Source organism: Xenopus tropicalis, chromosome 1 (genome assembly GCF_000004195.4).
Source record: "Xenopus tropicalis strain Nigerian chromosome 1, UCB_Xtro_10.0, whole genome shotgun sequence".
Lineage (NCBI taxonomy): Eukaryota > Metazoa > Chordata > Amphibia > Anura > Pipidae > Xenopus > Xenopus tropicalis.
The window spans coordinates 142,890,165-142,906,470 of NC_030677.2; the positions used below are offsets into that span (position 1 = coordinate 142,890,165).

Here is a 16,306-nt window from a genome sequence, read left to right on the forward strand (position 1 = left end):
TTAACGCTTCTTATACGTTTGTGAATCATGCGTTAGTATTATTTCTATGCAATAATTACCTCAATGTGTTATTTAGCGCATGTGGGGCCTGATTCACTAAAATCCGAAATAAGGAGTGCTATTTATAGCATGCGTTAACAATCTTATCACTTCTTATTTTTCGCTCGATTCACTAAAAGGACACTTGTCATAATTAAGAAGCGATGTTCTTGGCGTTATTTATCTTGCGACGACATATTTCAAGCAACGTGCTGCGTAATATGTTGTGCGCTGCGTAATATATTGCTTGAAAATATGTCGTCGCAAGATAAATAACGCCAAGAACATCGCTTCTTAATTATGACAAGTGTCCTTTTAGTGAATCGAGCGAAAAATAAGAAGTGATAAGATTTTTAACGCATGCTATAAATAGCACTCCTTATTTCGGACTTTAGTGAATCGGGCCCGTGATATGCACGTTAACGCATGTGAAATTACTTTGATGAATCGGTACTTATTTATCGCATGCTTTTTAACGCAAAAAAATATGCAATAAGTGTTATCGACCTTTAGTGAATCGGCCCCATTGATTCTTTTAAGTCACACAGCAATTCCCAAGCAGTGATCTTTTATCTGGGCCCCATAAGTGCAAAAGAAAGGCCTTGATTTGGCTAAAATAGAAAATGATTTAGAAGTCAATCTATAGCAAGGTTTGTTCAATTATACTTATGTCATCTATGTTTTGAAGTGAACACAGGTACAGGTGTGTTAATGGCTTAAAGGAACAGTAACATCAAAAACTTAAAGTGTTTTAAAGTAATTAAAATATAATGTGCTGTTGCTCTGCAAAAAAAACTGGTGTTTTTGCTACAGAAAAGCTACTATATAAATAAGCTGCTGTGTAGCCACGGGGGCAGCCATTCAAGCTGGAAAAAAGGAGAAAAGGCACAGGTTACATAGCAGATAACTAGTAGATAAGCCCCATATAATGGGGGTTTGTCTGTTATCTGCTAAGTAACCTGTGCCTTTTCTCCTTTGAATGGCTGCCCCCATGGCTACACAGCAGCTTATTTATATAAACTATAGTAGTCTTTCTGAGGCAAACACACCAGTTGTAGCAGTGCAGAGCAACAGTACATTATATTGTCATTACTTTTATACACTTTCATTTTTTGGTGTTACTGTTCCTTTAAGTACAGGCATCCATCACTATCATTTCCTTTAGTTTTACCATTGATTCTCTGAGTTCTGGGCCTCATATCATAGCAGAAGCTGGCTGAGTAGGAAAACAGCTATTAGGGTTAAGGCACATGGAGAATACGAAGCACAGTAGTTTAAGGTGTATCCAGCAAAGTGCACAGGGTAATGGTTTTCACAAGTGATATTAATGAACCCAGTTTCTCCTATTTGTTTATAAGCACAATTTGGGGGTTCCGGCGAGTCTTTCATCAACAAGCAGTCAGTAAGAGGCATTGCTTCCTTGCTTATAACAAATGTAGATTGAGTGATCCCAGCGCACAGCTTCATCACATTTCCACCATCATGGATAAAGGTGTTATGACTTTTGCAAAACATCTTGTTTTGTTGTTGACTATTTTCAACCCATATTTTTCTTTCTTTGATGGTTTGGTTGCAGTTTATTTTAGCTCCTTCCCCAACAATGTGCTTATTCTCAAAGTCACTGAAACTCTGGGTATCAGATGGGAGAGAAAAGCTGAGGACAATGCAAAGTCTCAACAGAAAAGATGAAACTGGTACCATAATGGCAGGAATCTGAAACAAGAGACACAGAGCTGTTAACACTGCAAAAGTGTATTAATGTGGTGAAATGACACAGTTGCCATTGTTAATTCTCACAGTCCTTTTTATGGGATTTTTAGAGCCTTATTTATCAATGGATAAAAGTTAGAGGCAGATTTATCAAAAATCGAATTTGTATGGTTTTTGTGGTTTTTTTTACCAAAACTAAATTCACTTTTTAAAAAGTCACAAATGTCTACTCCTTTATTAAAAACCATGACAAAAAAACACGGACGTGAAAAAAAAACATGAAAAACCTTGTATTTTTCGTGTTTGTAAGAACTTTTGTGCGCTTACAAATTAAATTAAAAAAAACTATGAAAACCTCTAAAACCACAATTAAATACATTTCCAGTTTGCCTCAGACAAGTTCCACTGAGTTCTACATGACCGTGGCAGCTTTTAGGTGCATTTTTACATTCATGTTTTTTGAGGTTTTGTCACATGAATGGTGAAAAATTTAATTTTTATAACCGAAAAAATGTATCCCGTTTTAGTCACGGGAAAAAAAATGATCGTTTGTAAATGAGTCCCTTAGTAAATTTTAACAATAATTCAAAAGCAAGGAAAGAAAAGGTAGGAATTCAATTCTAAATATACTTAAAGGAATGAAACACTCAAAAGGTGTAGGTAACTGAACACCCTAGAACTCAGCAGTCCACCCAAAATCCCTATCAAATAAAAGAAAAGAAAGGGGATATAGGAGCTACATCATCTTCACCCACCTGAAAATGAATTAAAAGGGACAAATAGGTTCCAAAAAGTCAATAGGCAAAACAAGTTATAACCCGGGGCTAATATAGCAGCAATTTAATTTAGAATATAAACCCCTATATTAGAATACATTAGCGTTCATTATAAAGTCTTGAACATACCATAAATATATAAGCAGTTAATAAAACATGAGATCGTAAAAAAAGTGATAAACATTGTTAATAACAAGTGCAGAAAATCCAGATCCACATGCCCAAAGTGTATTACATAGCAGTGCTTGCTAATAAATAGAAGCAGATCTACCAATGCTCCCTGTATTGAGCAAGCTGATTATATCCAGTATAATGAGTCAATGACATCTAAAGTGCCTGAGCAGCCATGTTCTCATAATCATCTAATGTCCCAGCAAGAGGACAAAGTTAGAATATAATATTTGTTTAACAGCAAGGTCACCATTAAATAGGGCTCAAAGCTTACACCCCTAGACCATAACCACTACCAGTAACATACAGTCTTACATGTGGCCTGAAGAAGAAGAAAAGGATCAGATGTGGCTGTATCACGCACTCATGCAACAGGCACAAAATCCATGAACAAATGTGGAGGTACAGTAGATCTCCGTGACAACCCCTGGAAAGTCAAATACAGGATGCAATATCAAACTTATCTGGATTTCTGAGTACAAAGTACAGTTCTCTCTTTTTTATGAGTCCATGCATGGACCACACCCCAAGCCTGCAGTTTGCAAGATTAGCTTCTACAAAGTCATAACTACTGTATTTGATAATGGCACATTAAAGGGACAGTATACCCCTTTTTCAACACTGTTGCAATTAAAAGGGCTTCTTATATGTTCTAAGGGGTTCTTTCTCTCATTAGTTTATAGTTCCACCTGACTGGAGAATAGAAGTTTAAATAGGCTGACAGTCTTCCCTATAAAAAAAACAGAGAAATCCATAATATCATGGTCCAGAGTCATGCTGCCATAACTTGCAGAATGTTCAGAGAGGCAATGTCTTAAGGCAAAGACACACCACAATCGATTTTTTTTTAGTTTATCCCCCTGATCCATGTCTGCTGTATGGAATCCGGACCACATGAGGCACTGAAACCCTAGAAGCTAAACCTTAAACTTCCCTAAGCTGTCTTCACATGGTATCACAGTGTGCTGTCCCTGATGATTTTACTGATCCTACCATCATTATCTGCCTGCACTGCCTCTGTGTCCATGAGAATTTAACCCTGAGGATTGTTTTGGACAATAAAATCAGTTCTGTTTGTTTGCTGCAAGAGCCCACTGCATACCTCCCAACTGTCCCGATATTTGCATGACAGTCCTGATTTTAACAGCTCAGCCCACAGTCCCAGATTCTTATTGAAAGGTCCCTCATTTCCCTTTGATCTCCTGCACTGAATGCTAAAAAAATATAAAGGTTCTCAAACTTTTTACTTCAATACTAATTGAATAAGTAGCTTTTGGCAGAGAGCCCAGAATACTCAACGCCTGTACTTAGATACAGCTGTAACTAATAAGATAAGAAGATCTCTTGGGGGAACTGAGACTGCATCTTAAAGGGCAATTTCACCTTTATTAGCAAAACTGCAATAACACATAAAACAAGACCTAAAAATTCCCAGAAATGTGTCCAAACTATACATTTTGTAAAATGGAGTGGTATTTAGGGGGCTTAGTCAGAAAAAAATGGGTGTGGCTATTTTTGCTTTAGCAGTTGTGGTGTGCCCTCCAAAACTATTTGTTTGACTTGAATAGGTATGACCCTATAGACATTTGCACTGGTCGTTATGTCTGACGAAGGGGCGTGCCCCCGAAATGTTACATGGTTTGCTACTATTAAAATCAGCAGGGTTTATCCCACTAAAACAAATCCTGTTGTGCCGGTATTTTGTGCTATTTGGATCGTGGTGGAGAGTGCCGACGTCTCTCTAAATACTGTGCACCAGGTGGAACAGAGTGGAAAGGCCAGGGTGTGCTGGTGAGTGTGGATTGGCCTATAGACATTTTACATTTCACAAGGCATACCGAGAACTATGAGATAAGTTATCAGATCTGTTCTAACCAAAAGCTGATCCCAAAGAACAAGTTCAAGGGCACCTGGGGTGAGAAGCACCTACACAGTGTAGGATACTGTGTGTGGGAACTAACAATGGAAACCCCTAGTACCAGCTTCATATCCAGGAAGATAAGCCCTGTGGCACCCAGACCAACTACTTATGAAAAAAGAACCATTGTTGGACCATAGCAACTTCATGAGAAAGGTCTACCTGGTTACCTCTAAAGGTTTTCAGATCCAAAATAAAATAACCCCAGATATGCTCCAAAGGCAATAACATGAGCCATGGAGACAGGCTGTAGTATCTAGGCAGATGCCCAGGTCCATGCACAAAAATCTTGTCTTCATTCTAAAAGGAGGCAAGAGTCACCACTCACCAGATGCTTCCATCATCTGAAGTTTAAACCAATTACTTATCTGGTATGCGCACATATAACTATAATGTAACCTGAATAAGCAGCTTTAGAAATAATACTGATACACCAATAATTCTACCATACTAGGCACACAACTTGTCTAGAACGACTCCTAAAACCTCCAGTGACCGACATCTGTATGGACATTCTCTATAATGTCCCAAACCATAAGACTGTCCTCAGTATGACAAATACAGATCTTTATGACACGGGCCTATTGGTAAAAATAGACTCTGCCCTCTCCAGCAAGAATGCCTCAACCTAAAAAGGGGAACTATACCCCCCAAAGACAACAGGACTCAAACCATATGCAAAAACACTACTATAAAAACACTAACACTATCAGCCACAGGCATCCCATGATTATATGCATCTGGTGTCTGCACAGACAGGTAACCAAAAGCAACTGCTAAGGTTACACAGAGTCAATAGGATAATTTGTGTTAGTGCCTCATGCAAGGGCCAAGTATGCAGCCATTTCTAGTTGAAAGGCTTAAAGAGATTTTTTTTACTTGTTTTTTTTAGAGAATACCTTAGCCTTAGGAAAGTCTGTTGAGAGAGGCAGCTAGTCATGAACCTTTCCTCCAATGAAGAGAAAAACACATATTCTCTGCTTTGGGGACAAAGAAAAGGTAGCAGGAGGCATTAAGGCTCATTGCCCTAATTAACTATGCCTAATTACTAACTGACCTCCCTCGCCCATCTGTACAAATAAAGGGGTGTAGGGTGTTGGAAGATCCTCTCTCTTCAGCATGCCCACCACTTCTCTCTCTCTCTGTACAAGTGTCCAATACCCCTGTCATAAGGAAATACTAACCTGCCCACTCCCAGCCCAAACCCTACCCAACCTGCCTATCAATAACATCACAAAAGGGGCAGGGCAGGTGTACACTTATAAATCAGAGACCTGGATGCTAGAAGCCGGCAGTGTAAAATTGCAAATGTTGTGCCAAGGCTGGCCTTACAGGCACTGTTGCCTTAGCATAGGACCACGGTTAGATCCAGGAATCAGGTTAGTTCCTATCCCTGATCCATAGTCTGCTGTTTGGGATCCTTAACAGCTAAGGTAAACATCCTGAGGACCTGAGATACTGTACTTGTCCAGACTACTCCCCACAGTGGTGCCGTGCTGTTCTGGTGTCTTTACCCTGCCCAGACTCTGGGATAAGCCGGTGGAGTCCATCTCTTTCTATCCTTAGTGCTTCTAACTGCTATCTCCTCTGTGTGAGTATATGCAATAACCCTGTGGACTTATTGTCTTTGTCAATAAACAAGTAGGCGTCTTTTCTTTCAATTACTTTGTGCACAGCCTAAGTGAGTTGTAGTTGCACAACTACAACACTAAAGAATATTTCCACATAGCGAAAGCCCATCTGATGTGTAGAGACCTATGTACCCAATGCTCTAAAGCCAATCTAGCTGGTATTGCTTGTTTTCACAGCCAAATAGGGGTTACATAAGTCTAAAGTGAGCTGACCGCAATCTCCTTTCTATATAGTCCTAGTAAGGTACAGCTTTACACCTGCTCTGGTATTGTTATTGTCTGCCTCCCTGTAGATGACAAAAAGGAAGTGCCAAAGAGGAACCTCCTTATACAGACACTTGAAGGGGAATCTCCCTACAGGACAACCTTATGAGTTGGTGCGATCTAGTGGGCAAAATAAACATAATCTAACTATATACACTGAAATAACTTATATTTCACCTCCTCACATACTGCCCAGGTGCAAATTTGCCCAGTCTCATCAAGCATGTCATCAAAAGACAAACTTATTCAGACTAAATTTTTTTCACTGCTCCTATATGACTCCTGAAAGACTAAACTGCATGAATCCAACAAAGGAGGATAGGAATACTAGGTGTAAGGGGCAACTGGGCATATGGTTTCATATCATTCAAACAATGCAATTAAAGGCCTCAAGTATTTGAATTAATCATGGTGCTCCCATCACAATCTGATTCAGCCATGTTGCTGCATGGTCTTGTCAGTGGACCAGTAACTTCTGACAGTATGACAATTGAAATTAAATAGACCCAACCCGCCCACTTTGAATGTCTCAAAGGTAAAGTCCTCACATTCTATAATGTGTAGGTTATTTATTAAGGACAATACACAGTGATTGGCTCTAAATGGCTTCTAATTCTATTACTTTATCTATACTTTTAAATTATACTTAAACAAAAAAAAGTTTTAAAAAAATGCATGTATGCATTCTCAATCAACAAACTGGACTTGCCACTACAAACAAGATGCAGAATGTGCACGGTGACTTAGCTAAAGATACTGGGACTATATACTACATACTTGCTGTCCTCAAAAGTGTAATTTACCCTAATTATTTTTGCTAATTGCATCACTTTATTTACTGGCCTAAAATATTGATTGATGGGACCAGTAGGCAGAAGTGGCAGCTGAGGTGGGGGGGTTGGAAGGGGAATAGGCTGAAAAAAATAGTCTGGATTATACACAATGCTTGCCCAACTTTGCAGAAGGTGACTTATTTGCATTTTATCCCAACTGCACCAAAAGGTAAAGGTAATGCAAATGTATTCAAAGTCCAGTTGGATCCTATAAGATAACAACATTCATTCATATCTCAATGAAACAATTGTTAGGGGGACATGCCTCAGAAATTGTTTTAGGTGTCTATAAGGCTCTGCAAGGAACACTCCTCTCCCCCTTTGCAATGGCACAATTTAAATAGAAAGTAGTTTTTACAAGAAATACCAATGAAATGTGAAAAGAAGCAACAGAATCATCATAAAAGTTTCTTACCTCAGCCACAATTAAACTTTCTTATCCTTGATCACTATTACTATTTACAAAGACCTGTAGTCTGTTTCTTCTGTCAGTTTGTACCCTATTCTGCTCATGTACCCTAATAAAAAATGTTGAAGCAAGGTAGCGCGAGATGGTCAAGTGACCAGCTTGCAATACACTGCAGGTTGCGGATTATATTGTACAATCAGTGGTGTAATTACCGGGGAAGCAATTGTACCTGTGCTTGCACCCCCGAGTAGACCACCCAGTGACCCTGTATTACCTTTATAAAGCACCAGCAAGGAATGTAAATGTGAAATTATGCAATTCTGAAATTACAAAGATTCCCGAGAAGGACATCTAAATTAATAAAGAAGCTGTAAATCTCAATTATAAAACAGGCTAGCCAACTTGGGCTTGGGAAAATTGAAGAAGAGGTTGGGTATAAATATGTAAGTGGACCTTACAGTTTGCTCTCTGTGTGCTTATATAAGTATAGAATTTCCCAGGGGAAAAAAATATTCATTTTAAATGAAATACAAACCTTTAAAAGAAATGAATGCAAAATTGCTCAGAGTACTTAGCAACTGTTGCTCTGTTCTGGAAATACATGAGGAAAATCATCTAAGGTTTCTCAAATTTTTCCTAAACAGAGTAACAGCAGTACAGTTCTCTTTTTTTTCTTCTGATGATTTACTGACTGTATCACAGTAGGAAAAAATGCCTGGCAGGTAGCATTGTTATCACCAAATTCATTATATTAGCCAGATAGTAGAAAAAAACATTTTTAATGCAATTGCTTGAGTCTCAGTAAATGCAAATTTAACATCTGAAAGTCTGACTTGGACCTTATAAGCAGACGCCTATATATATAAGATGCTTCTTACCCCCAATCTTGGACTTGGAGCAGCTCATCACAGGGCAGGGTGCAAAGTGCAGAATATGGCATTTTGAGCTTTTTTTCTTGCACTTGGCACTACCCAGGGTTCATTTTCCACCATGGTGCAGGGTGCAAGGAGTTAAACTTCATACAAAAAATATGATGTTTTGCTCTTTAAGGTAGTTTTTGCTCCCATGATAAAGTGATTCCTGAGGTAAGATTTTCACCTTGCCTTGTGGCAGAAGTGCCCCTAGCGCTAGTCTGTCCAACTGCATGCACAAGTAACTTTAACTTCAAGATATAGTTCTGTATATAAACAGTGAACATGGTCTAATAGTGTCACTTCAAGTGACTTGCCCAAGGTAACAGGGAATTGCCTTGGGAGCCAAGTTGCCAAGGTAACAGGTAGTTGCCACCAAAATGAAAACCCCTTTTTTGGCATACTGGGGTCATTTATCAACACTGGGCAAATTTGCCCATGGGCAGTAACCTATAGCAACCAATCAAATTGTTGCATTCATTGTTATACATGCAGCTGGCTGAAAAAAGGCAATCACCGATTGGTTGCTTATGGGTTACTGCCCATGGGCAAATTTGCCCAGTGTTAATAAATGAGCCCCACTATGTATTCTCTTCAATTTTTATTTTACTTTTTTTTTTTAATCAGAACACACATCAATCTGTAAAACAATAAAGTTTGATCACAGAAAGAAAATATATTGCTTTGCATAATGCATAAATATGAGACAGGTTGTTGTGGTCTCAAAGCTACTGCCACATGAGTTAATCAAATAAACACAGGATTTCTTGTCTTCTTTTGTGTAAACATGTTCTTCAGTATCACACTCCCTCTCCTTCTGGGCTCCTTCAGGGCAGGGGCAGGAGTCTGCACAGTTCTCTCCTCTCTAACTTTTTTTTTGCTCCCCCTCCCATAAGAATTCACTCCCCCTCCTGTCAGAATGTGTAATCTGAGCTACCAGCAGCTAGCGCTGCAGCACAGAAGCAACTGAGACAGAGCTAAAATGGCAGATACTATCTTAAACAGAGGGAGCTTCTAGTGCTCTAGGGATCAAGCTTTCTGCAGATAAATATAGTGTTCTAGGTGGCACTTATGTGGCTAATCTGTTGGCAGTAAAATGCCAAAATGCCTTTCCTTCTCCTTTAAATCAGGGAAAAATAGTGGGTGAGCAGACCAACCCTCATAATATCACAAATGTACTCTTTGCAGACCCACTGATTCTTTTAAGTCAAATAGAGAGTCCCCAAGCAGTGAATTGTTTTCTTGGCCCACTAGACAGCCCTGATTTGACTATAATTGAAAATGTTGCTTTTCATATTTAGAAGTCAGTCCATGGCAAGGTTCATTCAATTTTATGTATGTCTTTTTTGTTATGAAGTAAACACAGGTACAGATGTGAAAATGGCTTAGGTATAGGCATCCATCACTATCAGTCCCTCTTGTTTTAGCTGTTGATGCTCTGGGCTCTGGGCATCACCTCATAGCAGAGAGTAGAAACTGGCTGAGTAGGAAAACAGCTATTAGGGTTAAGGCACATGGAGAATATGAAGCACAGTAGCTTAATTTGTACCCAGCAAAGTGCACAGGGTAATTGTTTTCACAAGTGATATTAATTAACCCTGTTGTTATTGTTTTATTATAAGCGCAATTTGGCGGTTTTGCTGTACGCCCCATCAACAAGCAGTCGGTAAGAGGCAGTGGTTCCTTACTGATCACGAAGGTAGATTTAACAATTCCAGAGCACATCTCCTTTACTTTTTTACCATTGGTATCATGAATAAAGGTGTTGTGGAATTTGCAGTTATTTTTAAACCGAATGTTTCTATCTTTGATGGTTTGGTTGCAGTTTGTTTCAACTCCCTCCTTAACAATGTGCTTTTCCATAAAGGCATTGATATTCTGGGTATTGGATGGGAGACAAAAGCTGAGGACAATGCAAAGTGTCAACAGGAAAGATGAAACTCGTACCATAATGGCAGGAATCTGAAACAAGAGACACAGAGCTGTTAAAAAATGTGTTTGGAACTGTGACAGTTTTGGTGAAATAACACAGTTGGCATTTATAACATATCTTATGTTTAGATTATGTAAAGAATTTCACAAGCAATGCACCCTGAAAAGTGCCACTATCAAAGGGCAAATTTGTACAAACAGCTAAACATGCCTATTACACCACCAAGCACTCACAGGCCTCAAACGCCCTGTCCCACCCTTCTGAAGAACCAATCACATAGCATGTACACATTTCCTGCAACTTCCTATGCCACAACAAAGGGTGGTGTTTTTCAATACTTTTTCTTTACCCAGGCCTTAAGTTTGTTATGATCACATCATCTAGGGTTGCTGCTACCCTTTTTTTTAATTTTTTATATAAAAAGTGTGGGTAATAAATTATCCTAGAACTTAGAAGAGCATCCCAGGCAGAACGTATATACAGGTATAGGATCCCTTATCCGGAAACCCATTATTCAATTACGGAAAGGCCATCTCTCCATTATAAGCAAACAATTCTAATTTTTAAAAATGATTTCATTTTTCTATGTAATAATAAAACATTACCTTGTACTTCATCCTAACTAAGATATAATTAATCCTTATTGGAGGCAAAACAAGCCTATTGGGTTTATTCAATATTTAAATTATTTTTAGCAGACTTAAGTTATGGAGATCCAAATTACAGAAAGACCCCTTATCCGGAAAACCCCCAGGTCCCGAGCATTCTGGATAATAGGTCCCATACCTGTACAATAAAATAAAAGAAGGGGGATATGGAAGCTACATCACCCTCACCCACCCTAAACAATAACAAAGTAGAGAAAATACAGATCCACAATTGCATGCCAAAGGTGTATTATATAGCAGTGCTTGCTTACTAGAACAAGTTGAATGCAATAATAATAGCACATTAAAACAGATCTATATTCAGACAACAGTATGCTGGTTTTGCTGTTACATAGCAAACCAAACCCCCTTACAATATGCATTCACTATTTTTTTTGTACCATTTTTAAAAGAAAAGGAAAAGTCATAATTACTGGGAGGACAGGTGCAAATGCCCAAGTGATTATAATCTCTAATCTCAGACCCTGTGCCATCGCTTCACTTCACTAAAAAATCATGTCATTCCTTGGTACTATCCTAGTGAGCCCTGCACTGCCATTTTCTTCTTAACTTTCCAAGTATTCCTTATAGTTACTGTGTGCTGTGCATATGCGCAATAGAATAATAGCAGACATTTTGCTCTTCTGCACAAACACACCAGGCCAGGGCAGCAGCAATGATCCCAGAGAAAGAAGTTGGTGCCATTGCACTTACTAGTATAGTACCATGGTTTGTTTTTCAGTAAAGATAAACACCAGCCTGGGATCTGACATAGTAATTATAGGCACTCGGGTGAAATTCCTTCTTCTTTAAAAATAAAACGTAGTCATACGTACGTCCAGTCCTATTACTTTAAAGATTCCTGATGGCCCTCACAGCAAGATCATTTTTAATCAATATAATGCAAAAAAAAAATATATTTAAGTAGCTAGTTTTTCTCTAGATATCAGTATTACATAAATATACTGTAGTAAAACCAGCATGCTTTTTTTTTTATTTATAGATACCCTATAAACAATCACCAGATTTAACTGAGTCTAACAGTTTGAGAAACAATGCTGTGAAAATTGATTGCCTGGGGCCATAAATGTACATCCCGTCCTCTTTCATAGTGAAACAATGGAAGGCTCAAAGGTATACTGCTTAGAGCTATTAGCTGTGGGCACAAGAGCCCCTCTGTCTTAACGTTAAAAACAAAATGAATCCCTATTGTTTTGGGCCTACATTTTCCCTTTAAGGTACCAGCTCTCCTCATTCATGCTTTTTTGGCTTGCGGATAGCCAGTTGGAGGATTGATGCATCTGGTCTGACAGGCTGAGCGCTTGAACAATCCACAATCGACCAGCTTTTTTACTTTTGCTCCTGATCACCTTTTAAGTGAAATGTGTCACATTATTATATCCCTGAAAGATCTTATGAAAGCAAACGGTCATATATTTATATTTAATACGCTATAATAACAAATGTATTATTTGAAGTACTTAATTGCTCTTTTGTTACTTTAAAGTTGGTGCTATTAATACATGCCAATGAAACAGTAAAACTTACACGATGACTGTCTTCTGTTTTCCTTATAAGATGAAGAAAAATAAGGGCTTCGTCTGCCTTCCCTCCGTTCTGTCGTTCTTTGCCTTTTTTGTCTGGGATGTTACGTAGGAAAGTCACTGCCCCCTAAGATACAGCTACGAGCATGCTCCAGTGTAATGGCTGCTGTACTTTGACTGCCATATCCACATGGCTCTTCCCATTTACTTACAAACAACATATGTTCTTACAGGAATTCCTAATCTAGGCTTTCCGGAATATCCTTCACTGTATAAAGCCATTTTAGCTCCATCTTGTGGCCATCTTGTGTGCTTATACAAAACGTAAAGGAATTTACTTAGTTTTGGTTTTGCAGAGAAGTAGGAATTTAGTCTTCCCTATGGTCATAATTTCCTCTTCCACTTCAATTCCCTTAGGTATAGGGTTCATCTGTAGCCCCATCCTGCTGTAAGCATGCTCTGCAGGTGGTGGGGAGGTTCTGATTGGTGCAGGGATATTATGGTGCATATGGTAGAGTAGGAGGAAACTACGTTAGGTCTCTTGGACTTCCCCCATGGAGGATAGTAGACAGTATTAATAGCCCATAAGAAGAGAGCCCAATGGAGCGCAAATAAGGGGTTTCTAATACTTGGCTACATCTCTCATGCATTTGCAAAAGGTGTGAAATACTAAGGGATATTTAGTATTTATTAGTTATTTCATTTGATGTGTGTCCACCAATGAATCCCCAAGGTAGTGGATAATCCCTTATAGAAGGCTATCCAACTGGAAGTCCGTGGGCTGGTTCTGCCATCCAAAGGATTTTTATGGTCCCCAGTCAGTTCAGAGGCTCCAAAAACTTCACTATAAGACATCACCATGTTAATTTAGTCTAGTTCTCCAACATGCTGTATGACATATTATTGGCCCTGACATTTATAAGAGGCACTGTATAAATAGGATTTACAGCATTTTATAATGGTGCACAATGTTTTGGGTACAGTGGGTTATCATTTGAAATATCTCTTTATATGTTGTATGTGCAAGTAGAACAGGTTTTCTTTGCTGAGAACTGGTGCCAGAGTCAAATATTATGATTTGAGGATATAATTGGTCCGGTGACGTGACTGGTTTAGAATAGGGTGTAGGGCAGGACGCATCTGTGAAAAAAGCCACTGAAATGGGAGTATTTAAAGCAGTAGCTCACCAAGGAGATTACCAATCACTTTCTGGTTTTTCTGGATTGGTGCAGGGTGGTGGTGCCTGAAACAAAGAAACATGATTCAATCATTGTGCTCAAACCTGTAGAGCACCTTTGGTGAACTCTTTGCTAGGATGCAGAGGGACAAACAGTAAGCATACATACTGAAAGTACAGATAACAGCCCAGATCCTCAAATGTGTACAGTATCAATAGTGTTCACAGGTGTCAATATGTGTATTTAGTTGGACCCTATGTTATTTGTGTAGATTAATAAAAGCATATGCAATTGTTTCTGTTTACTGAGTTATTCTTACCCTCATATTTTCTGTTTAAAAGACAAAAATCTAGTTTCTAGTAATATACAAAAACAATTGCATTGACACCTTTCAGTAATAAAAATACAAGGTTATTCTGCACATTTTCTCTATTTTGCACAGAACGTGGGAGACAGCAGGGAAATATCCCAATATCAGTATGGGACCTGTTATCCAGAATGCTCGGGACCCGGGGTGTTTTGGATAAGGAACCTTTCTGTAATTTGGATCTCCATAACTTGTCTGCTAAAAATCATTTAAATGTTATTATTTTATAATTACAGAGGAAAAGGAAATCATTTTTAAAAATTAGAATTATTTGCTTATAATGGAGTCTATGGGATATGGCCTTTCCGTAATTCAGAACTTTATGGATAACGTGTTTCCGGATAAGGGATCCCATACCTGTAGCTCCAAAATGTGGCTTCTCTGTCCCTGTGTTTAATGCTTATTCAAGGTTGGTCAATTGGACCTATGTTTGATGGACTGGTGTTTGGGATTACTAGCTTACAAGCACCAAGAGGTGGTGGAGTCTGGACATAGTGACAGCCAATCCAGAGGCAGGTTGGGCAACTGGGAGTAGAGTGGGGGTGCAGAGGGAGTTTAAAAAACAGGATTTTTGCCCGACAAGCAAAATTTGAGTGCTTCAGTTGTGCGAACAGTGCATTTTTTTTTAGTATCAGTATATGCAAAATAGTTCCACGTGGCAAAAAGAATGGATTATTAATTTTTCCCTTTACATCCGCTTTAAGGGGTATCTATATTCACTTCCCAAGAATAGATGGTGTTTGGTTCCCATTTCATAAGAGACACTAACTTCCTGTTGTAGGAAAATGGATCATTCCTGGTTATGAATTGCCTCGTATCCCTCGCAAGATGATATGCAACACTTACCCTTTAACAGAGCTTTAACTGGAATAAACATATTTTGCAAAATAGTTTAACCTTTATGGCTCTTACACATGGGTGTTTCCCCTCACGTGTAGATCTCTCCTTCCTCTGCAGAGGAACGTAGGACAAAATGCAGTACATTCTTCCAGATTAGGTTGTACACATTAAGTTGCGTTCCACCTGTGTGCGCCACTTGCATGCATCTTAGTAAGTTCAACATGAAATACAGGGCTGTGTTTCATCCTGCCTTCCCCTGCAGTAAAACAGAAGACATCCATCACAAGGGAATAAAGGCACTGAATTAAACTATGTCCATTATATAGGTAGTGTTGCCACTTGGCTGGTATATTACTGGTCTGGTAAAAATTGAGCTGATTGCAGCACTCCCATTTCATATTCATAAAACTGCCTTTATTTCACATGACATGGCACAGACACAGCCAGAAAAGGTGGGCATCCTACATGCATATAAAGGATTGTCCATCATATTAATCATAGCCCTCCATTGCTAGTGGCTTGAAGGTGTATAAGGGCAGTGCAACACAGGGAGATTAGTCGTCCGTGATAAACCTTCACTATTGCAGGCAACTAATTTCTCAGAAATGCCATCCCACTGGCAAGAATGTAAATCGCCAGTGGGGTAGCATACACGTCGCTTCAGTTTCACGAAGTCACCCCAAGTTGCCTCTCAAGGAAACTTCAGCTGACTTTGGAAAACCGAAGTGAAGTGCATGCCATCTCATCAGTGATTTACATTCTTCAAGTGGGATGGCATTTCGGGGAGATTAGTCGGCCGCAATAAATCGTCGCTACCGTGGGCAACTGAATTGACACATATGCCATCCCACCATGTGCCACTGCACAAAGGGTGAAGACACAGATTAGCTACTTTTTACAACTACTAAACACCAGAAAATACTCTGCCATAGACAATACCAAGAACTGCCTCTGCTAAAACACGCAAAGAGACAATTATCAGTTAAAAATCTGCATTGTCTATTTTAGTAGCCACAACAAGTAGCTGCTACTAGTAGCTCTGTGTGTCTTCACCCTAAGTAGTGCTGTTGCTGTAGGAAGAAAAATACCAGTCTTCCTATGCTGATCTTTCCTCATAACAATTGCCATTTTTGCC

At 39.0% G+C, this 16,306-nt stretch overlaps 2 protein-coding genes across 2 annotated transcripts; both read right to left on the bottom strand.

Moving 5' to 3' along the window:
- Nucleotides 1-1,130: 1,130 nt before the first annotated feature.
- LOC100496615 (sialic acid-binding lectin) lies at nt 1,131-4,532 on the bottom strand. Its single transcript, XM_002934282.5, has 3 exons — nt 4,519-4,532; nt 3,012-3,123; nt 1,131-1,752 (listed from the first exon to the last, which is right to left on the bottom strand). Exons 1-3 carry the CDS (start codon nt 4,530-4,532, stop codon nt 1,240-1,242), a joined length of 639 nt encoding a protein of 212 aa, XP_002934328.2. The 3' UTR covers nt 1,131-1,239.
- A 4,786-nt stretch (nt 4,533-9,318) lies between these two features.
- LOC100496462 (amphinase-4-like) lies at nt 9,319-13,068 on the bottom strand. The gene is made up of 3 exons (XM_031906010.1): nt 13,018-13,068; nt 12,791-12,913; nt 9,319-10,624 (listed from the first exon to the last, which is right to left on the bottom strand). The coding sequence occupies exons 1-3, from the start codon at nt 13,066-13,068 to the stop codon at nt 10,115-10,117; spliced, it is 684 nt and encodes a 227-aa protein (XP_031761870.1). The 3' UTR covers nt 9,319-10,114.
- Nucleotides 13,069-16,306: the final 3,238 nt, after the last annotated feature.

What these genes read in the sequence shown, in the direction of transcription:
- LOC100496615 (XM_002934282.5), bottom strand. An exon ending in TCTTCTTCTTCAGGCCACAT is followed by an intron (nt 1,753 to 3,011) that starts GTAAGACTGTAT and finishes CTCTTGTTTCAG; the next exon opens with ATTCCTGCCATTATGGTACC.
- LOC100496462 (XM_031906010.1), bottom strand. Translation starts at nt 13,068, where the DNA reads ATGGCTTTATACAGTGAAGGATATTCCGGAAAGCCTAGATTAGGAATT. An exon ending in AGCCTAGATTAGGAATTCCT is followed by an intron (nt 12,914 to 13,017) that starts GTAAGAACATAT and finishes GCTGTATCTTAG; the next exon opens with GGGGCAGTGACTTTCCTACG. An exon ending in AAACAGAAGACAGTCATCGT is followed by an intron (nt 10,625 to 12,790) that starts GTAAGTTTTACT and finishes CTCTTGTTTCAG; the next exon opens with ATTCCTGCCATTATGGTACG.